This window comes from Giraffa tippelskirchi, chromosome 3, assembly GCF_054371585.1.
Source record: "Giraffa tippelskirchi isolate mGirTip1 chromosome 3, T2T-mGirTip1v1.2.pri, whole genome shotgun sequence".
Lineage (NCBI taxonomy): Eukaryota > Metazoa > Chordata > Mammalia > Artiodactyla > Giraffidae > Giraffa > Giraffa tippelskirchi.
The window spans coordinates 106016863-106039204 of record NC_137277.1 but is presented as its reverse complement, the minus strand read 5'-3'; the positions used below and the strand labels follow the sequence as shown (position 1 = coordinate 106039204).

At 38.0% G+C, this 22342-nt stretch overlaps 1 protein-coding gene and 1 long non-coding RNA gene across 52 annotated transcripts in view; one reads left to right on the top strand and one right to left on the bottom strand.

Moving 5' to 3' along the window:
• Positions 1–660: 660 nt before the first annotated feature.
• The window catches only part of NEB (nebulin), a 245000-nt gene continuing 223318 nt past the window's right edge, over positions 661–22342 (bottom strand). For 2 of the 50 annotated variants that reach the window (XM_081578089.1, XM_081578090.1), the window contains exons 160-178: positions 19313–19417; positions 18676–18780; positions 17973–18065; positions 16896–16988; positions 14886–14978; positions 14313–14405; positions 13155–13247; positions 11466–11558; positions 10455–10547; positions 9842–9934; positions 8211–8303; positions 7822–7914; positions 7409–7501; positions 6474–6581; positions 6185–6368; positions 5959–6051; positions 4876–5022; positions 4478–4588; positions 661–1415 (exon numbers count right to left, since the gene is read on the bottom strand). In XM_081578089.1, coding sequence (XP_081434215.1) covers positions 1393–1415; positions 4478–4588; positions 4876–5022; positions 5959–6051; positions 6185–6368; positions 6474–6581; positions 7409–7501; positions 7822–7914; positions 8211–8303; positions 9842–9934; positions 10455–10547; positions 11466–11558; positions 13155–13247; positions 14313–14405; positions 14886–14978; positions 16896–16988; positions 17973–18065; positions 18676–18780; positions 19313–19417 — 1899 coding nt within the window. In that variant the 3' untranslated portion in view covers positions 661–1392. The remainder of the gene's footprint in view (positions 1416–4477; positions 4589–4875; positions 5023–5958; positions 6052–6184; positions 6369–6473; positions 6582–7408; positions 7502–7821; positions 7915–8210; positions 8304–9841; positions 9935–10454; positions 10548–11465; positions 11559–13154; positions 13248–14312; positions 14406–14885; positions 14979–16895; positions 16989–17972; positions 18066–18675; positions 18781–19312; positions 19418–22342) is intronic. The other 48 variants (XM_081578080.1, XM_081578081.1, XM_081578083.1 and 45 more) reach the window with 32 other exon arrangements.
• LOC145541491 (uncharacterized) overlaps positions 8956–22342 on the top strand; it is a 34578-nt gene continuing 21191 nt past the window's right edge. Inside the window, exons 1-4 of one of the 2 annotated variants that reach the window (XR_014079060.1) lie at positions 8956–9148; positions 15851–16065; positions 19042–19150; positions 19608–20931. This is a non-coding gene — a long non-coding RNA (uncharacterized LOC145541491). Of the gene's footprint in view, positions 9149–15850; positions 16066–19041; positions 19151–19607; positions 20932–22342 lie in introns of those variants that run through there. The other variant, XR_014079059.1, reaches the window with a different exon arrangement.

Genomic DNA, 22342 nt, shown 5'->3' with positions numbered 1-22342 from the left:
TTAAATAATAGAAATTTATTGTCTTGGTTCTGTAGGCTAGAAGTCTGAGATAAGGTGTCAGCAAGGGTTGGTTCCTTCTAAGGGCTGTGAGGAAGGCTATTCCATGCCTCGCCTTTAGCTTCTTGTGGTTTGCTAGCAATTTTTGGCTTTCCATCACCCCAGTCTCTGCCTTCATTTTTACATGTGCTCTTTGCTCTGTTTCTCCAGACACAAATTAAGGAGCTTAGGGAGAGCAGTATTACTACAGCAATAAAATAACGTGACAGATCTTTTGCTTTTTAGAAAAGATACTCTGTACACTGAAGCAACAAGCCATTATTGGTTGGCACTCCACTCTTTGCCCATTTAATGCCTTTGCCACAAACTGCCAGCCTACTGGATCCAGATGAGGAAGACCCCTTGAAGTTAGGATTGGATCCCACAGCTATTTCTACAACTTTATAAGCCAAGCCATAAGGAAAGCTTCCTGAACATAATTTTGAGAAAGTCCTACACTTGTTCTTATTTTTTTAATTGAAATATAGTTGATTTTCAGTGTTATATCTTGTGCATTTTTCAGTTTAGTTTTTGTAGTGAAGTCTAGCATAGATTTGCTTTGTTGAAGTTATTATTTGTAGATATTACAACTATTAAAAAGTAATGCTCATTCCATCAATGGTGTTTGTTGCAGAATTATAGATTTTATTAGACACTAGTCTAACACCAGTTTATATTGACTATCAGCTTCATAACTTCAGAACTGGATTAGAAATAAAAGTATCAGCAGTCAGTAAGCAAGGAAAAGGTGAGTATCTGCCATTTTTTAAAAATGTGTTTAACATGTTTAGAGCTCTTGATTTAGAAAAGAAATACTGTTAAACATTTTAATAATGGAGAAAGACTCTGGATTGATACAGCAATAATATAACAATGCAGAAGCTTTTAAAAATGTCTGTGCTGAAATCATTTTAAAACCCAAAAAAGTTTTTTAATTATTAAAAAAAAAAAAAAACCTTTGGTTTTAATGTTTTCTCAGGTTTTATGTGCAAGTCGGGAAAATAGAGGTAAGTCTAGTTTAATAATTGGATAGATTAATTGTACTAATATGTTTACTGGTGAATTACTCAGGTATGTGTAGAAACAAATTAAGGGATGGTACAACCATAAATCATAAAAACTATTAGGCAGAATAGTGGAGAGTCTAAACTGAAATATTAACAAGATCTGTAGGTCTGGTGGAGAGGATTGATGCTTTGAAGTGTCTAAATAGCTTCAACATAGTTGGCTGGGAGCATGCCAGTCCTGCCAGTCCTCTGCACAGTGCCATACATCCAACCTTCATCAATAGCTTGAACATTCACAATGGCATCTCCATCTTTGAAGGACACCTCATCTGCATCAGCAGCCATATAGTCATACATGGCACGGAAGATTTTCTATTGGTAAGGACAAAAAAGGGAAATGTTAGATTTGCAACAATTAACCTAAACAACTAATTTTAAAGTCTCTTACAACACCAAAAACTTAAGTTGCATGAAACAGAATGTGCAACTACCACCAAAACTAAAAAGACAAACTAGGAGAAGATATTTGCAAATTGTATATCTAATAAGGATTACTATCTAGATATATATATATATATCCCTGATGACTCAGATGGTAAAGAATCTGCCTGTTAATGCAGGAGATTCAGGTTCGATCCCTGGGTCAGTAAGGTCCCCCAAAGAAAGAAATGGCAACCCACTCCAGTATTCTTGCCTAGAGAATTCCATGGACAGAGGAACCTGGTGGGCTACAGTCCATGGGGGTCAGAGAGTCAGACACGACTGACTGACTGACACACACACACACATCTATTCACATCCTTTACTGAGGATCTGAATTGTCAAAAGGAGATACACTAAGCGCTAACAAGCATATGAAAATACTCGGCATCATTAGTCACCAGGAAAATGGAAAGCTACAATGCGATACCACTACACACTGGAATGATAATTGAAAAGAACAGGTATTGGGGAGGATGTGGAAAAATTGAAGTCTTTTATAAAGATGGAAATGGAAAATGGTGCAGACAGTTTGGAAAACAGCTTTGGAAATTTCTCCTATTTTAGATAGTTACCATGTGACCTAGCAATTCTACTGCTAGGTATATACCCAAGAGGAATGAACGTATGTCCACACAATAACTTGTATACCCTTATTCATAACAGCTAAAAACTGGAAACAGCCCAAATGCCCACCAACTGATGAAGAAAACATATTTTCATACAATGTAGTAATATTTGCTAATATAAAGGAATTAGTACTGATAAATGATACATGGATAAACCTAAAAACATAAAGCCAGTCACAGAAGGCCACATATTACATAGTTTCATTTATATGAAATGTCCCAAATAGGCAAACACATAGAAATTACATTAGTGGTTATACTAATGTTTTATTAGAGAAAAAGAATTTGAAAAATCAACAATAGTGCATATTTCTCTCACTTGGAGAATTTGGGAGCCTACCAGAAATAAAATTTTCTAGAAAGCTAATCTAAACAATGGTGAAAACAAAAAATACAGTATGGTGAGAAAGGAAGATGGGGTGTTGCTAATCAACAGCATAAAGTTTCAGTTAAGCAAGATGAATGAATGCTAGAGATCTGCTGTTCTAGAGACAACTCAACCTTGAAGCTATAGTAAATGTACACTGGAAAATAAGAGGGTAGGTAGATCTCATGTTAAATGTTCTCACAACAACAAAATTTTTACAAACTAACAATTTAGAGATACAAATAAAATTTGAAAGTGCCCAAATTTTCTTCATAGGAGCAGCCACTGGTTAGTTATTTGGCATGAGACCTACATATTTTTCCCTAGCATTTTGAAACACATTCACATTCAAGGATAGCCCCCCCACATAAGTGGAATACTGTAAACAATACTTGATCTTTCCATTTGATATAGCTTGGAGGTCTGTCTGTACATAGATTTATTCTGCTGAAGAAAATTCCATATTTTAATAATAACCACAAGTTATTTTAGCCATTTCTATATTTCTAGACAGTAAACTATCTTCCTGTATTCGTCCACTAACCCCATAGTGTTTGTCTTCAGGTGTCTGTCTTTGCGCTGAAAGTATTAGTGCCTTTTAAGTTTTCTTAAAAGTTTGCTACTATAATAGAATACTTTGTTATAATTTGTATATTTCTGGTTAGTAGTCAGGGTGAACCTCTTTTCCTTGGCCATTTTTATTTCTTTTGTTGTAGATGGTTTAGTCATATGCTTCCAGGCCTCATTTTGAAGGGAAGGGGAATAATAACATCAGTGAATTTTGGATACTTTATGTGGTGTTAGATATTAATCTTTTGTTACATATAATTTCTCCCAGTTTGACATTTCTTAGTCTTTTCCTTTACGTTTCTAGATTTTGGAACTTGCCGAGGAAGGTTTTCCCATCTCCAATATTGTAAAAATAGTCTTTTTCTGTAGTATTTTACAATTTTGCTTTTTTTCCTCTGCTTATTTGTAACTCTTTTAGGGTCTGTTTTTGGACTTCACTTGTTTTAAAATCTATTCTCATGCTAAATTCATATTTAATTATAATAGCTTTCTAGCATATTTTACTCTTATGGTTAAGTCCTTTCCTATTGTCATTTTCAAAATTTGCTTGATCTTACATCTTTACTCTTTCAAATAAATTTTAGGATTAATGTATAAAATTTTTATAATTATTGTACGAGGATTTGATTGGAATTGCCTTGAATTTATGGGTTTATTTCTGGAGAAATGACGGCAAGATTCCCTTCCTGAACTATAATAGGTTTTAATACTTACCAATCTTTATGTCCTTTAGTAAAGATATTCTTCATACAGATATTTTTCATTTCAGTAGTAAAGAATTATAATATTATGTTGTAATATTATGAAATGAGATCCAGGGTTTTTAAAAAATATTTATTCATTTATTTGGCTGCACTGGGTCTTAGTTGCAGCATGTGGGACCTAGTTCCCTGACCAGGGATCGACCTGATAAGCATTCAGAGTCTTAACCACTGGACCAGCAGGGAAGTCCCAAGAGATCCAGGGTTTTAAACTGAGTTTCAAGATACTCTGGTGAATTGGTGAGCATGATTTGACTTATCTCTTGTACATAAAAGGGAAGATATAAGGTGTGACCAGATTACATGTGACACGTGCACACGCATATAATATGGAAGAATGATTCCAAACAACAGATGCTTTGCTTTAAGATGGTGGGTGGGTCTAATGAGCCCACAATGATTATTTTGCTTTAGTTTTTCTGTGTGTTTTGTGTGTGTCCATGTGTTTGTTTTAAATCACTGAATAATGCTCTTTAGTTATGTGAGTTGTTAATGAAGGTTCTCTGATATTTATTACTGTTAACATTATACAAAATAGAAGTTTTGGTTTAAAAAAAAAATCAGCACACCTGTAACCATTTTTTCACATATCAAAAAAGAAGGATGACTTGAGTAAGTGATGGTTACTTACTCCAGCAGTGGATGGGTGAGATGGGATGGAGGATACAGTTGTCTGCTGGGTAGCAACTGAAGATGATCGTTGCTGTGGGAGCTCTGTGGTTCTTGCATGTTTATAACCTGAAAGGAAAGAGGAAAATAGCATTAGGAGAAAACATGACTAGATATCATTTACTCTGTGTTGAGCAGCTGAGCAGCAGTGTCTTCCCCCTTAATTTAAAAAGAATGATTTCCAAGAAAGGAGGAATGAAAATGAAATAGCTAACTGTATGTAGCTCTCCTCAATTTTAGACTCTCTGTAGAAGAAAAGGTCCTGATTTTTTCTGTTTCTACTCAAAGCATCTCTTACAGTAACATCCAGTGAACTGGCTCCCACGGCTGTTGAGGTCAGGGCCATGCACTTGTACCTGCCGAGGTTGCAGAGAAGAAGACGCCCCCATCGCTGTAGGTGGAGAGGCGGGCAGCTTCCGAATGCTCGGACTTCTCCTCGCCACCACTGAGGCTCAGCCCGCTGGCTGATCGAGACTGCTCCCGGCTCCGGCGCTGAGCTTGTGCTGAAGGAGGTAAGATCCATCAGAGAGCGGACAGAAATGAAATTTTCCTAGCAGTAATCCCTAATGGTAATTGGATCTCAGTTGGTTTTTGTTCATCATCAAACAGTTTTTAGTAGATTTCCATGGATTAAACCCTCAAAACTCGATAATACAAGGTACTCCTCGTTTTCCAGTTGAGAGTTTAATCACCCAAGGTCCCCTAGCCATTAAGTGGTATAGCCAGGCTTCCAATCCCTGAGTCTGTCCTTGACCACTGTTTTTTCCTGCTAGCCTGCTCATTTTCCTGGCTCACCAAAACAAAACAGGTAGTAATGTTCACATTCAAATTCCACCTTTCAACTTCTCCAGAAATTTCCCCTGATTTCCAAATTTATTTAGATGGCCTCTCTGTTTCCACAATCTGTGTGAAGACCTTTAAAACTGTTCATGTCAGGGCATAACTGCTGATTTACTGATCTCTATTCATCAGACTAGATATAAATTCTTTGAGATTTACAGGCACTACATATTCTACTTTTAACATGAATAAAGGGTATGAAGGCATGTGGCCTCTTGTTGAATGACGATCTTCCTTGACATAAGGGAGTTCAGAAAGTTGCTAAAGGTCAACCCCGTTTTTTTCCCTTTACTTAAGTATTTTATTTTATTGTCATTATTTATCCAACAGAAAAATTTACTACCTGTTTTTCTTTAGGAAAAAAAAGTATAATGGGGACGGAAGGGGACTTATCTTGAGGCAGTGAAACAATCTTTTCCTAACTTGAACTTGTCTAGAAAGTGAGCTTGGCGCACTAGTCAAGGAGATGTTTTTATGCTGAATGAGCAACTCAGGAAATTGAAAGCCCTGGAGGAGATGAACTTTGAGCCTAAACGCCCCTGGCACTAGCCCACTAAATCGTGATGTTTATGTCATAAGCCTTTTGCAGCATCACATACCGTTAATCATGTGTAAGCTTCGAGACTGAATATTGTCTTCTGCTGGATCATAGTCAAAAACTGAGCCCGGATTGGTACGCCAGACACGTAAACCTGAAAGTGAGATTAAGGGTCAGCACAGATGTTCTCAGACTTGTTGATAATTTGGAGACCGAAATATGAACCTAAACAACCTCAGGCAGATTGAATAATTTAAAGCTGATTTTCTCCCCCAGATCCCAGTTACCTGTAATAGTTTCCTGATCCTGGTCATTCCGTTTCTGTTCCATTTCTACCACTTTCCTCTGAATACCCCGGTAGCTAATGTCACTGAAGTCCTGTGTGTTCTTCTTCACTCTCTCAGTGATGGGGTCTGTCACCACCGGTGTGAAGCAACCCTTGTGTTTCTCAAAGTCTTCATGATATTTCACCTGAAATTTCATTAATTCATTTGGTGAAAATAGGATGGTGTGATCATTTACTTTTTCACTTGTTCCAACAGGCTGCCCACCCCATCTGAGGAATCCCTGACTCACTGTTGAGATGTGGCGCTGGGTCTCTCTCACCCGTCTCATCTCTGGCGTGTCCAAGACATAGGCAGCTTTGCCTTGTATTTGTTTCCGGAAGCTATCAGAATAAAGCACCTGACGGAGGAGAAGCCATGGATGAGGGCAAGTTATGGTACCATTCTAATTCTGAAGTCTCAAAATCTTTCCAACAGATAGAAGTGAAGGGAGCTGGGGAGGGAATCATGAGTCACCTAAAAATTCCCAGCAAGCCCGTGACAGCAGAAGTGCTAGCAAGAGGGTAGAAGGGCAGGGCTTGAATGAGATAAAGGATTTGTTTTGACTCTGAATCATTTTCAAAGGAGATGGGGCAAAGTATAATTTTGAAAGGAAAGGAAAAAAATCGTTCTTGAATTTGCTGGGAATTGTAGCACCAGTACATTGGATGGTATATGGCACTAAATGTGATACATTTGAAAGAACTGTCCTTTAAAATAAGTGATCATGTCCAGATTTTATAAACCAGTACACTAATACAGAAATCAAAGTCTCAGACATGAAAAACCCAAAATATCAAAGTCAGAGTAAGTCATCCATTTCATAGTATTACCTGTTTCATAAAGCATCTTAAAGAATTGCTGAAGACTGAGAATGTTAGGAAGTCAATATGTTATAGTCAGTTATGTAAGACTACCTCAGAGTAAAAGGGAAAACATTGGCAATTAACTTGTTATGTCTTAGTACAATCATTTGGAATTTAAAAGCATAGTTGTGTTAATTTTAGTGTAAATTTTCAGTGGGATAAAAAAATGCACATTTTTATGGTGTTAAAATGTTATTTTCAAGATGTTGCATTTCTCTTTTTGTTTTAGTGTGTTTTTCAGTTGAATGAGAAAGACACTTTATGATGTTAAATTGTTATTTTCTAAGTTGTTGCACTACTCCTTTTTAGTCCTGGAGAATACCGAGCTAATGTTTTCTTGGTTGCGCTTAGCTCTCTCCATCTCTGGAGTGACCGGTGTCGGAGTTGCTTTTCTCATATTCTCTTTGTACAACACCTAGAGGAGCCAAGAGAGCATCCAGATATCAGAGAGCAGAAACCCAATTCTGAAAACCACCATCTAGCTGTTGTTATGGCTCAATTATGTCACACTCTATAACACCTCATGAAGAGAAGCCATTAAAATGTTATGGTATAAAGCAAAAGGTGAAGAAAGAAATCAGTTTGAGCTGGCAGGGCTGGTATGGTTTTTAAGTGGGTAAAGAAGGATTTTAAAAGATAAAAGTTTGGAGGAAACTGAGAGGTAAATTAGTGGTATAACTATGTTTGCCAGGCTTGTTAAAAGTGTCACCGTCTCTTTTTCCCTCTCTCAAATACCGAGCTAAAGTTTTCTTGATTGCGTTTGACTCTTTCCATCTCAGGAGTAAAGGGTGTGGGGGTGGCTTTCCCCAGGTTCTCTTTGTATAATACCTGTGAGATACAAAGTTGGACCCGAAAGTCACTGGGAGGCAGTAGTCAGGCTATTCAATGTAATGCGATTTGGGGGAGAAAAACCCAGGTTTTATCTACTACTATTAGTGAGAACACCTTAAGAAAAAGCTTTAAAAAACAGTTAATGGCAACAGTCAATGTAGTATGTTGTTTAGGGGAGATTCTAAAAAAACTTGCATTTTGTTTGTTTTTAACCTGGGATGGAGTTAGGAGCAGGTCAAACGGCAGGGGTTACTTTGCAGAAAGAAAAGCACTTTTGTTTCTCAAGACAATACCGAGCTAATGTTCTCTTGATTGCGTTTGACTCTCTGCATCTCTGGAGTGACAGGGGTTGGGGTGCCTTTGCCCACATTTTCTTTGTACAAAACCTATGCGAGTCCAATGGATCCAAAAAAGAAAAAAAGAATTACAGTTACAAAAGATTAAACAGAACAGATCATTTGTTAGGAGGCTCAGATTGTTAAACTATTTGGGCAGTAAGATTAGATGGGAAGAAATATGTTTCCAAAGCAAGCTGATAATAGTTACAGCACATTTCCAGAGTAGAACCCTGTCCTGAAATCCTTGCGGCCTAAAAGACAGAACTATAGTTTTTTGTGCCTAGTTCCAGGGCCCAGATGGGAGACCTCCTTTACTCTACCACTAATCTATGCGTGTCAAGCACCTGACAGACCATTTGTCAGGACTTAGGAGCAGGTGCTTGAATACTTAGGAGCAGGCACTTGAATAACACAGAAGGTGGAGGCTGCTCCCTAAATCAGAATGGGAGACTGGACCCTTTTGCCACACACATCAGGGAAATGTATCTGTGTTCTGCCTCTTGCTTTAATTCAGAACATCATCATACTTATCAGTAAGTAAAAATGTTTTCAGCAATTCCATCACTAATAGGGTTAGTCAATAGGAAACAACAGTAATGCATTGTGATAAATTCCCAGCCTCCCTGTCACCAGTGTCATTCTTGATGTCACAGAAGATTCAAGCCATGGAATTCAAAAGGAAGAATTCTATCAAAGAACTGATTCTCAAAGTTGAGATCCCTGGACAACAAGGTTAACATCACCTGAGACTTTGCTGGAATTGCAAAATGTCTGGCCCCATGCCAGATCTACAGAATAAAAGACTGACACTTGGGGTCTCAGTGACCCTGAAGCACACTAAAGTCTCAGTAGTCCTGTGTTTCAGTATCAGAGGAATCTCTCTAGTATGTAAGGTAATGTCCCGACACAAACCCCAATCCACAGCAGTCTCTTTACATCACAGAACGCAGGCTTACAAAAAGTGGCTTACTAAATTAGCATTTAAAGACCATGAAAGACAGAAGAACAGAAAGAACTAAAATTGGTAAAACAAAAAATAGTTCAAATGACACTTTAAAGTAAATGGACAGTGATTTGGCAAAACTACTACTGGATCTTAATTTATGTCATTATGCCTGAAGGAGAGTATAGGGGTTATTTTTCCCAAGGTCTCTTTGTCCAAATCTGACGGAGTAAATTATAACCTAAAGTCAGCTGCAAAAAAAAAAAAAAAAACAAAATTGCAATTCTGATGTTCCAGAAAGAATCCTGTCACACCTACTACTCCACTCCTCACTTTTCACAAATACATAAAACAAAGAGACCTTAGGGGTAATGGATAGAGAGTTAAGTTTGGGGAGAGAGGAGCAAAGGATGACTTATGGGAAAATCTGTTACTTCCTGATATTAGAACTTTAAAATAATGGATTAAAGCAACCTTGTTATTCTGAGGTTAAGTCCAGGAGTAGCCTTAAAAGGAAGAAGGATAAATGTGATTAAGAAATTCACAAAATTTCAGTTATCTTTAAAAAGTAGGATTAATATGTATTATTTTATATTATTAAAGAAGTAGTTTGGTGTTTTTTTTTTTATCTTGCCACAAGTACCGAGCTAATATTTTCTTGATTGTGTTTGATTCTCTCCATCTCTGGAGTGACAGGTAAAGGGGTTCCCTTGCCCATGTTTTCTTTGTATAACACCTGTGTGATAAGCATCCAGAAAAAGAACTGTAAGTAACATTTCATTTGTTGTGAGACTTTGAGGGTGAGTTCAACTTCCTTGTTACCAAACGACACAATAATCCAAGGAGCCAGGAGTTATATGCTGAGAAGATGCCACCAAAAACTTTAACGATAGCCATTCTTGGGATAAGGAGACTGACTTTATCTAGGGTCTCTAGCTGCTGGGGAGAAGCTGTGGAGTTACCTTCCCAAATAATCACATGAGGATTTGAGACTGTTAGAACGTGGTTTTGTTGTTATCCAAGCAAACTAAAAGAAAAGAGGTTTTAAAAAATATTTTTAAATGCCAGATGGAATAGAAATCAGAATTAGCAAAAGAATCCATAGTAGTACCACAGAAATGAGAAATGTCCTTTTGCTAAGTGAGGTATATTAGAAGCAAAGGAAGGGAAATAGGTTTAAAAGAAGAAAAAATGTTAAGTATCAATTTGTTTATGAGGTTAAATGACAGCTACTTTTCCCTTTCTTTCCAAAATACCGAGCTAAGGTTCTCTTGATTGAGTTTGACTCTCTGCATCTCTGGAGTGGTGGAGACTGGGATTCCTGTGCCCAGGTTTTCTTTGTATAGCACCTGTGTGATAAGAAAGCATCCAGAACAAAAAGAGCAGTCAACCACTCTCCCCTTCTTGCAGAGCAGTGGTGAGTAGCAGGGCAGAGAGGAAGAGAATGAGTTAGAGGAAGGAAAATACCAGAAGCTTCTAGGTCCATCCTGTAGGAGCCTAAAGACATCCTTAAAAGCAAGGGAATGCAGGAAGGAGCAGCAAAAACTTGAAAGTTTTGTTGCTGAACTAATCTCTGCAATGCTGAGCAAAGGAGAGCACCATAGAAAAGGAACCATGAGCTGCACCCCTGAGCTTGTTATGAGGATGGGAGAAAACAGGGCAGAGACAGAAGGAGAACCAAGGAAGTTATTTTGTTTTGGAAATATTAATCAACCACATAAGGATATTTAGGTTTTATAAACATTGCATATTTGAAGGTACATACACGCAGATCTTCTTTTGTTGACTTTCAAAAGAAGTCAAATTTTTAGTTTGGGTGAAATATTGGTAAGAATTATACTTGAGGCAAATGGAGAACAGTGAACAAATGCTAAAAGAACTTGAAAATATCTATACAAATACCAGTAGAGATCAAAAAGGTTAGAATAGAAAATAAGGCCAACAGTTTATATTTATCTACAGAACAAATTTTTGTAAACTCTACGTTCAAAGTTGCCAAAGCAGGATAAATGTGGCGGCTTAGACATTGGGTATGTTATGTTTTTAAAGGTTCAAAAGTAATATTGAACATTTTTTAAGTGATATTAATGTTTAACCAAAATGGGGAAACTGATTTCACAGGAAATGGCAGCATTAAGTTGTGAACAAGACATGTCAGAGTTTTTACTAGAATAAGTTGATTAGGTTTTAAGATATAGCCATTAATCTTTTTAAAAAATGATTTTAAATTAGTTAAAGGGTTTTTTGTTTGTTTGTTTTTTAAATACCGAACTAAAGTTTTCTTGATTGTGTTTGACTCTCTCCATCTCTGGAGTGATGGGAATTGGAATCCCTTTCCCGATGTTTTCTTTGTATAACACCTGTACGACATAAGAAAGCATCCAGAAAAAAACAAGAGCAGTCAAAACAGCCCTTTGAGCTATCATTGAAGGAGTCTATGAAACACAGACATCACACAGGAAAGACAAATTCACCAAGTCAACCTGTCTTTTCTAGCACAGGTCTGGATGAGAACATGTTCCACATTTCCTTGGCTAAAGGGCCAGTGTATTTGATATTCAACTTTTATGCTAACTCATGTTAAATGTTGATTTTCTGTGTTAAAAATTATTTCATGAAAGTACTGAAATACTTAGTGTACCATAGAAAGGTTATTTTTTAATTGGAGAGCAAACATTCATTTTCCCTGCGCAGAATATTCGTTTTACAGAATAACAAATATTTTAAACCTCAGGTCAAATCTATGCAATATAGGAAATAGGTCTTTGTTGTGTAAATTCAAGTTATACAGGTGGTTGAGTCTAAATACAGAATCTTTAAAGGTTCTATGCACCACTGGACAATTTTGCGTAAATGCAACCTATGTAAAAATTAACACAAATGGTTACTTAAAGGAAGAAATTGTCCAGGATCATCAGAATCATTAATATCTTAAATAGACATACCAATAATATACTTACTCTAATATAGATGAAAATAATTTTTAAATAACTTTGAAAATTAATGTAGACCTTTCCAAAAGAAGGAATAATAATAACAAACCTATAGGGAAAACAGTAAATACAACATTCCAAAAACATCAATTTATACTGAAAATTCAATAAAATCAAAAGATTGTTAGTGAATAGTAATTACAAACAAAAACAAAACACAAAAAGACAGTGGGACCAAAGAAAGTTATTGATATTATCTGGAAGTTTGATTCCTTCACATAATTATTTCAGTGAACAATTAAAAAACATTTTGGATGAAACCTCTCCCTACTGCTCTACTCCTCCCCCCCCAAAAAAAGAATCCAGCTAAATTTTCCTAATGACATTGGATTCTCCATCTCAGGCACAAGTGAATCTAAGATCCTTATATAAAAGCTTCGCAGACTATTGAGTATTATAGTTTTTCAACAAAAATATTAAGAAAAACATAAACTCATCTAATTCAAGTATTTTTTTAAAAATCATAAGGTCTGGATTTCTATTGACGGAATGTCTTGTTTGGAACAAGTATCAAGATTCCTTTGGGTTCTGGTTCTGAGCAATTTTCTCTCTTGGTGCCACTGTTTAACATTTAACAGGTGGGATCTCTGTTAAGGTAACCCCTGTCCTCAGCAAGGGCCATTATTTCTACATGGGGCCTCAAGTCCTGTGTCTTTTCTTACAATGCTAACCCAGCCACATCAAATAAAAATAGTTCTAAGTAAATAAAAGCTATCGTATTTGGGGGTTTTGGATATAAATTAACTTCAAAAGTCCTATAAAACACGGAAAGGAGCCTGTGAAAAGTTGTAAGGGACTGTTACAGGAAGTATAAAATGTTAGAATCAAATGGTGAGTAAGAGATCTGGAAAAAGGAAGAATTTAGTTGATGAGATTTTTTTTTTTTAAGGGACTAAAAGGAGTTTTGATAGAAAGGTATTATTATTTTTTAATACGAAGTTAAAGGAGCTTTCTCCCAAATACCGAGCTAAAGTTCTCCTGGTTGCGCTTGACCCGCTCCATCTCAGGGGTGACAGGGAGGGGAGTCCCCTTGCTCAAGTTCTCTTTGTACAGAATCTGTGTGTATAAAACCAACAATCAAATCAGCCTGGATCCATTGTTTAGGTAGACTTAGGTTTTAAGGTAGGCTCTAAAAGTATTTTTGCTTGTTTGTTTTCCTAATGATATGAAATAGGCCTAAATAAATTTAAGAAATAGATCAAGTATAGATTACCTTTGGACATTTCATCACAAACAGTATGATGTCTGTCTCATACAAAAAAGTGGCATTAATACCAACAACAGACCTTTCAGATTACAGGCAGGAGTCACTTACTGGATTTGCCAAAAATTTCATTGAGATTTTCTGTAAGATATTACCAAAAAACCCAAATGAACTTTTTGGCCAACCCCCATACATATATAGGCCTTTTCTCAAAGGCAGGATTAGGACTTACCAAATAGTGCTCAAGTTAACTGAAACTCATATGCATAATGAATGAGCTGTTGGTAATTCTCAGGAGACCAAAAAGAAAGGGGTTTGGGGAATAAAATAAGTAAGTATTAAAAGCTAAGTAAATATTAGCTTTCAGTGACCCTGAAACTATTCCAAAGAAACCCATTTATATCTCTTGTGATATACAAAAAATAGCTGAGCCAAGTAAACTTGTATTTCTGAGTCACTGTGAATTGCTAAGTTGTCTTTGGAATGAAAATGTTCAAGAATCAAGAAATGCTGCAAACACAGAATACATCAAACAGAGCCATAATAAATACAAATAGAATTCTAGTTAACATTGTCCTTTTGAAGGCGTGTTAGATTTTACTTTTGATTTGTGCCACAGATCAAACAGTTAGAAACATCTACTGTTATTCAGGGATTTGAGGAAGGAAACACTAAGTATTATAGGTTTTTAAGGAATGTGATCAATAGCTATGTTTTAGGAAAAACAGTTAAAATTTCACACCAGAACTAAAATACTAAATTAGATTTGGGTTGAAAACTGAGGTAACATTTGGTGTCATTTTCATTCTATGAATTTAGTATTTTTATAGGAAGAAAATTATATATTGGCAATGTGTTAAAAATATTATTTTTAAATAAAAATTAAGGGATTTTTTATTTTTCCCCCTAAGAAATACCGAGCTAAAGTTCTCTTGATTGCGTTTGACTCTCTCCATCTCTGGAGTGATAGGTGTTGGGGTTCCTTTCCCCAAATTTTCTTTGTACAAAACCTGTGAGATACAAAAAAGTACCCAAAAGACATTCAAAACAAGCACAAAGATCAAGGAAGAGAGAAAACTGGGGGCAAGGGTGTGTGTGAGGAGGGAGTTTTAGTGAGTTATATTAGTAAGAATAATACTTCTACTTGTTACTTCACGTTTTAAGTATAAACTCTATTCTGCTAATTCTGGGAATGAAAAAGTACAACAGAAAGCACTGAGTTATAGGATATGAATGTAATGATGAGAAATCTTGTATTAATTCTATTTACAGTATTTCAGATCTCAGTGGTCACACTGATCAGTCACCAAAAGGGTTAAAATACCATCAGAAAAATGAGTCATTTTGTGTAAGACTAGATGGTCAGGTGGTAACACACACACCACACACACAAAACTGTTAAGATGTTATTTTTAAAAAGAATGATGGATTATTCTAGTAAGTTTTTAAAATGGGAAGTCAAGTTTCTTAATTGATATATTTGTAAATACCGAGCTAAAGTTCTCCTGATTGCGTTTGACTCTTTCAATCTCTGGAGTGACAGGGGTTGGAATGCCTGTTCCCAGGTTTTCTTTGTACATAACCTGTAGAAGATAATTAGAACATCTAAAAAAGTGAAATGACCACGAATCCTTTGGATTTATACCTATATGCCAGCTATTTGGTGGAAACTCACAGAAAGAATCTAGCTTTCAAACATGACATTTAGGAATAAGGAAAAAAATGCCACAAATATTTATTTTCTCTCTTCAAAGGTAGTAACTTTACTGCCTTGAAGACTACTAAATTGTGGCACTTTTCTTTAGTCAACATTTAGTATCGATACATTCCTAAAATGCATTAAATAGTGCTAATACATTCAACATTGAAACAAACATTAACCATTTCATAACATCTAGTATTAGTCCCTTGAATAGAGCAGGTCCACAGCAGGTTATACATAGGTGGCTTGGTTTAAATTTTTCCAATCATGTGTACTCTTCTTTCAGGGTTATTGAGAATTTTGTTTTGTATTTTCTTCAGAAAATTCTTAACTGGTCTTTAGTCTTAGGTACCCCTTAATGTAAGAAGACTTGAATAGTTTATTTTTGCAGGTAGGTACCCCTTAATGTAAGAAGACTTGAATAGTTTATTTTTGCAGGAAGAGCAACTTTCTCTGAAATTTTTACTCAGTGTTGAATCGTGTAAATTAGTGTTTTTGAATAGGGAGAAGTCCAAAGGACTGTGTTAATGAAACAAGTGAGGAACTTCCAGAGCCTTTTGGCATCCTCATTCTACCCTCCCTCACAGTGTTAACAATTGTCCACCTAAAGGAAGGAAGGAATTCTTTTAAGTGGATGGATTCTGTGTTGTACTAGAGCATAGGCTGGGGAGCAACAGGGAAAATCTGGGGGTTTGTGTCACAAATTAATTCCTAAAATCACTGCCACTAGTGCTAATATCTCTGTTTTGCTAGGAAACTTTTCAAGATCTTTAACAATCTACCCTCTTCGAACAAAGTTGTATTTCTTTACTGGGCAAGGCAATGGAACTGATCATGGACCACGGAACAAAACAAAACTAGAGAAAGGCAAGAAATTGGGATCAGAAGCGGCAAAGGTGATGCTGGCTGGCTTTCCTGGATGAGTGGATGTGCAATTCTAAATGCAGCTTGTAACCATGGGAGCCAAGGTAGGAAGCAGAGAATGCAAAGGGAATGAGGTCTAAGTCGTCTGTATCAGACGACTTGCAAGAGAAACAGCCAGTGTTCTCTAATGGAAATTCAATGGGATTGAATTTCCTCCAGTGGCCAAGAAAGGCTCAGATCAAGAGCCTCGCCTTTTATTGGCTACAAACTATTTCCCAAACTTCACACAATCTTTGGCTAGAAACTGCTGTGGATGGGAAAGAGTGGCATGTGGCGCTGCGGGGATAGGGTGTGGGCAGAGGTGGGGCTGGCTGGACAGAGGTCAGGAGAAATGTGTGCTAAACCTGCTATCTCAAGTGTGGTGGGTCTCCCAACGTATACACAGACACTGTACACAGGTGCCTGAAATTCCTAGTAAGAGAACAGGCTTAAGATACACCTTTGTGGGTAACAGCCAGCACCTTCAGACCACACTGTATTTACTAGGAGAGAGCGAAGGACACAGGGTGAGGGGAGAAGGCTATGTAGACTTCACAAGGCTACCCAGGGTCTTCTGGATGGGGGAGAATATCCTGAGGTACATGCATGTACACAGCTTTGTTTTATATTTTATGTTTATATGTTATGTGTAATTAACAAGATCATCTCAGTAACCTTATCACTACTGTCAGCACATTTTACTTTAAGGAACTGTACATATGATGATTAAACATGAAGCCAAGTCCCTTCTACTCCCTGATTATGTAAAGACAGAATTTCCTTATCTTGATTTTGCAAACTGCACTGCCCATTGCAGGGCAGGGAGGGTTGTCCAAGCGGGTAGGAGGAGGAAGGGGTGACGCAGGAAGGGGCCAGCATGGGGAGGGGCCATTACCGAGCTGATGTGTTTCTGTGTCTGCTTGACGCGCTTCACTTCAGGCAGGTCTGGGATGGGCGTTCCTTGTCCAATCACCTCCTTATACTTCACCTGCAGGTATAAAAATGGGAACATGAGCATGTGTTTGGTTAGTTTCCCCACAGTGTACCAAGTCACGGTTTAAATAGCACAACCTCTATACTTAGTGGGAATGGGGCCACATTCTGATACTGGGTCAGAGGAGAACCATGTCAAGGACAAGGACACATGGGTTCTCTCTGGTTTCTTTAGGGGTGGGGTCCACACTTAGACTGAAGCCCCTTCTCTTCCCTGAGGTCTCCCATGTCTTATGCCACAGTTCATGTGCCCAGGACAGACACACTCACATACACACACCCAGGAAGGGCCATTCTCTGACTCACAAGTGACAAGGATTCTCTTGACCAAATTCTAGTCAGGCTCCTCTCAGTCTTCTTCCAAACTAGGCCTTAACCTTTGGACATCTTTGTGCCGCCCAGTTTTAGCAAGAATCCTGCTAAGTCAGTTTAGCCAAAATCTCCCACCCTGGATATCTCATCCTCCTTAATATTTAATCAAATTCCTTACCCCCCAGCCCCGAGGTGAAGTCTGACTACCTTGATCTGCCATTTTAGCTATAATCCCCCCTTTACTTCCCTGTTTTTTCTGAGTAATTTTCCATCCATTGATCTTTTCTCCACCTTCCCATTCTCCCCCATCCCACCGCATCCATCCACCCCTTATAAAACCCTACTTTCCCTTGTATTCAGAATTGAGCTCAGTTCTATACGGAGATCTCTTTTCTTCTATATTACAATTGTCCTGAATAAAAATCTTTTTTTTTTTTGACTAAACTACTGTCCAACTCTGGTTCATTTTGACACAGGGCTCTCCATTTTTCATGTCTAACAAGCCCTCATGAAAACTGCCTTGACACTGCATTATGAGATGTCCCTCTTAGTTTAGCAACTTCAGCTGTTTTGGTGACAGAAGCTTTGAGTGCAGCTCAGCCATCAGTGTGGATGATCAAAGGGAGGCAGAAGATACTGAAAATGAGTCCCCAGTGGGTGTCTTTACCGAGCTGATATGGTCCTGGGTTTGCTTCACTCTCATCATCTCAGGTGTCTTTCCAATCGCCGTTCCTGGTGAGACATCCTCTTTATATAAAACCTGGGTATTCAGAATTAGGACAGAGTTACACAGAAGAAAGGACAACCACCATTCCTGGAGAGAGTAGGAAACATGGCTTCTGTGAAAACAAAGGACACTAGAGAATGTTCTTAGGCAAGTGCTGGAGTGTCTTCTGCGTCAGCCCCAGTAACTCAAACACGTAACAACACACATCACTTTTCAGACCTGGAGATTTCTTTTAAGATTATCATACTGTATTAATACATAATGAGAAAAACCAGAAAATATTGATTAAAAAACACTCCAGTGTGAAACACAAGATCCATTAAATAAATATAAAGTCAATTATTTTGGGGAAGGATAATAAATCACAGTGTCTAAAAGAAATCCGTCTTCTTGAAGCAAGACGACATGTGTTACTGCCCTGGGATCAAAAGCTCCTTTGTTAGCAGGTTTAAGTTGTTATTTCTAATGGTCTCTGGAGTGGTGGTTTTAGAGCAAATTATGGGAAATTTTAACAAATAACTGCTAGCATTAACTGGGAAGGTTAGATGTTAATTGTCTGAATCAGCGTGAGGCTAGTATATTTTTAAAGAAAAGACTGAAATTATTAGGTTAGCATTAAATGGAAAATAAATAGTAAATATACCGAGCTGAAATTCTTTTGATTTTCTTTAACACGCAATATTTCTGGCGTGTCTTGAACAGCTGTAATTTTTCCTTTACTGTTTTTAAGGTCATACTGGTATTGGAGCTATGAAAAAAGAGTAAACATCTTGTTATGAAAAGGGAGTAAACATCTTGTTAAGATTTCAACATTGTTTTATATATTTCTAATTGTCCTATATTGTGTAAGGGAAGTTAAAACCTTATATATATATATTTTTAAATGTATCTGCCACAATAATCATAGATAGCCAATGAGAAATTCAATAAGAATTTTGGAGAGAAACTAAACTTCCAAACCCTAAAAGTAGTTGTTTTTTGTGTTTTTTTTTAAATATCTCTTGCCTAGAATTAACTTTGAAAAAGATGTCACCACCTGGAAAAGATGGTGATAGTTCATATTCAACGACAAGAAGTCACTAACAAAGTGCGAGATGATGTGGGACGGAGATAGTAAGGTGAGCCCGGAGGAAACTGGAACATACATCTCCTGGGCCGGGGTGGGAGGTGCTGAGGGCAGCTGTAGGCTGGGTACCCAAGTGTGTGCCCAGAGGCATTCTCCTTTCCCGGCCTCAGCCGAGGTCCCAGTGAGGTGTGCCTTAGAATCGATAAAAACTCACAAGGCTGAAGTTCTTTTGGTTCTCCCGGACCCTCTGCATCTCTGGGGTGTCCAAAACGGTCTCATAATATGACATGCACTTCTCTGCATCTTCCTTGTACTTTTTCTGGAAATAGATTCCAAGAAATAAGGATGGTGAACAACACAAGGATATAGGCCAATGGGACCTAAAATAGCCCTTCCTGCTCAGCAGAGGGAAAGTCTTTTTTTTTTTTTTTTTTGGACTGTTTAAGGATGTTAGGGAGTTGTAAAGCAGAGCCCTCTGGATCAGTGAACACCAGGCCTCTTCTTTCCAGGAGAACTGAGCCCAAGATCCACTGCCATGACCCACTGTCATTTTGGTGTTGGAGAAGAACTGCGGTGTTGGAGAAGACTTGAGAGTCCCTTGGACTGTAAGGAGATCAACCCAGTCAATCCTAAAGGAAATCAATCCTGAATATTCATTCATTGGAGGGACTGATGCTGAGGTTGAAGCTCCAATACTTTGGCCACAAAGAGCTGACTCATTGGAAAAGACCCTGATGCTGGGAAAGACTGAAGGCAGGAGGAAGAAGGAGAAGGGGATGACAGAGGATGAGATGGTTGAATGGTATCACCGACTCAATGGACATGAGTTCGAGCAAGCTCTGGGAGTTGGTGGAGAACAGGGAAGCCTGGTGTGCTGCAGTCCAGCATGCAAAGAGTTGGACACAACTGAGCAGCTGAACAACAAAATTGTCAATGGCTAAACTGGCCAAGTGGCCATATGAGGGAGGTGACAGCCCCTGAGGTTCCTGGCAGCGACAAAGGGATGCCTACAGTGAACTGGATGGAGCCAGACTATTCAACAGGCAAAATGGAGAAAAGTAGGAGGGTTGAGAGCCATCAGCAAGGCCTCTTGAATGCCAGTCCTTGGTTGGTGACAGAGATATTGTCACTGAACTGTGAGCAGGTATGGTTGGGCTACTGGCTACAGGGGTGAGCCAGCAGGCAGATCCAACAAGAACTTCCAAGATGGGTTCAGGAAAACTACATTCCCAGGTGTTATGAAGTATAGCCCAGTCAAGCAACTACTGCTTTCTAACTCAACGATTAGAAGACAAGCAAAAAACTTTAATTTGGGGCTACTCAAATAAATTTCAGGTTCCTGATCAGCAGTGACGATTAAAACAAATGAGGATATATCCTGGAGTATGAAGGACATCATACTTTCTTTATCTCTCTGTAGGAAGAGAGAGAGTTATCCATCAGGAAGAATCATGGTTAGGTTGTATGATTAGTGTTGATGACATAATCTCAATCTTGTTAAAGAAACTGATAATCAAATGTGGGTGATTGACTTTGTTTCTTCCAGATTTGCACACAAATTTTACATCCACATTTTAAGAGACTGATTTTCTAACTATGGGTGGTAACTCATGCCTGTCTGAATGGCCATCATCAGAAAGACAAGTGATAACAAACATATGCTGGTGAGGGTGTGGAGAACAGTGCCCCACTGGGATTGTAAACTGGTTTTGCCTCTATGGAAAACAGTATAGAGGATCCACAAAAAATTAAAAACACAACTACCACATGATCCAGCAATTCCACTTCTAAGAATATATCTGAAGGATATAAAAACACTAATTTGAAAAGATACCTGCACTTTGATGTTCATAGCATCATTATTTATAATAGTCAAGACATGGAAACAACCTAAGCGTCTATCAACAAATGATGGATAAAAAATGTTGTGGTGTGTGTGTGTGTGTATATATATATATGTATGTTTAATTGTGGCTGATTTGCATTGCTGTGTGGTAGAAACGAATGCAGGATTGTAAAGCAATTACCCTCCAATTTAAAAAAATGTTGTGCTATATATGTACAACGGAATAATATTCAGGCATAAAAACAGAAAATCCTGCCATCTGTGACAACATGGGTAGACATGGAGGTGCAACACTAAGTGAAATAAGTCAGAGAAAGACAAATACTTGATCTCACAAATAGGTGAGTGTATGATCTCACATATTTGTGGAATCTAAAATCAAAACAAACTCGTAGAAAAAGTGATCAGATTTGTGGTTGCCAGAGGTGGGAGTTGGGGGTGAGGTGGAATTGGAGAAAGGTGGTCAAAAGTGACAAACTTCCAGTTATAAAGTAGTAGGGATGTAATGAATAACATGATGACAACTATAGTTAATACTGCTGCTTGGTGTGTGGAAGTTGTTAAGAGACTAAATCCTGAGAGTTCTCATCGCAAGGAAAAATTTTCTTGCTTGTTTTCTCTTTTTACTATATGATGGATGCTAATTAAACTTATTGAGGTAATCACTTCACAATTGATATAAACCACACCATTACACTAATAGCTCAGTTGGTAAAGAATCTGCCTGCAATGCAGGAGACCCTGGTTCAGTTCCTGGGTCGGGAAGATTCGCTGGCAATGGGATAAGCTACCCACTCCAGTATTCTTAAGCTTCCCCGGTGGCTCAGCTGGTAAAGAATCTGCCTGCAATATAGGAGACCTGGGTTCAATCCCTGGGTTGGGAAGATCCCCTGGAGAAACGAACAGCTACCCACTCCAGTATTCTGGCCTGGAGAATTCCAGGGACTCGACAGTCCATGGGATCGCAAAGAGTCAGACATGACTGAGCGACTTTCACAAACCATTACAACTGTACACCTTAAACTTATACAGTGATACATTCAATTTTATCTCAATAAAACTGGAAAAATAAATTATGTGCATGCATGTGTGTGTTCAGTCATGTCTAAGTCTTTGCGACCCCATGGACTAGTCCGCCAGGCTCCTCTGTCCATGGAATTTTCCAGGCAAGAATACTGGAGTGGGTAGCCAATTCCTACTCCAGGGATAAACCCATGTCTCTTGTATTTCCTTCATTGGCAGGTGGATTCTTTACCACTGGCACCACCTGGGAAGCCCTTAAAAAATTATGAGTGGAACCATTTAAGAGTTCTTCAGTACCTTAAAATTCTCTCCTTTATTTTAATTCTGATATCGGAATCTCAAGTCTAACTCAAATTTGCATCATAGATGAATCCC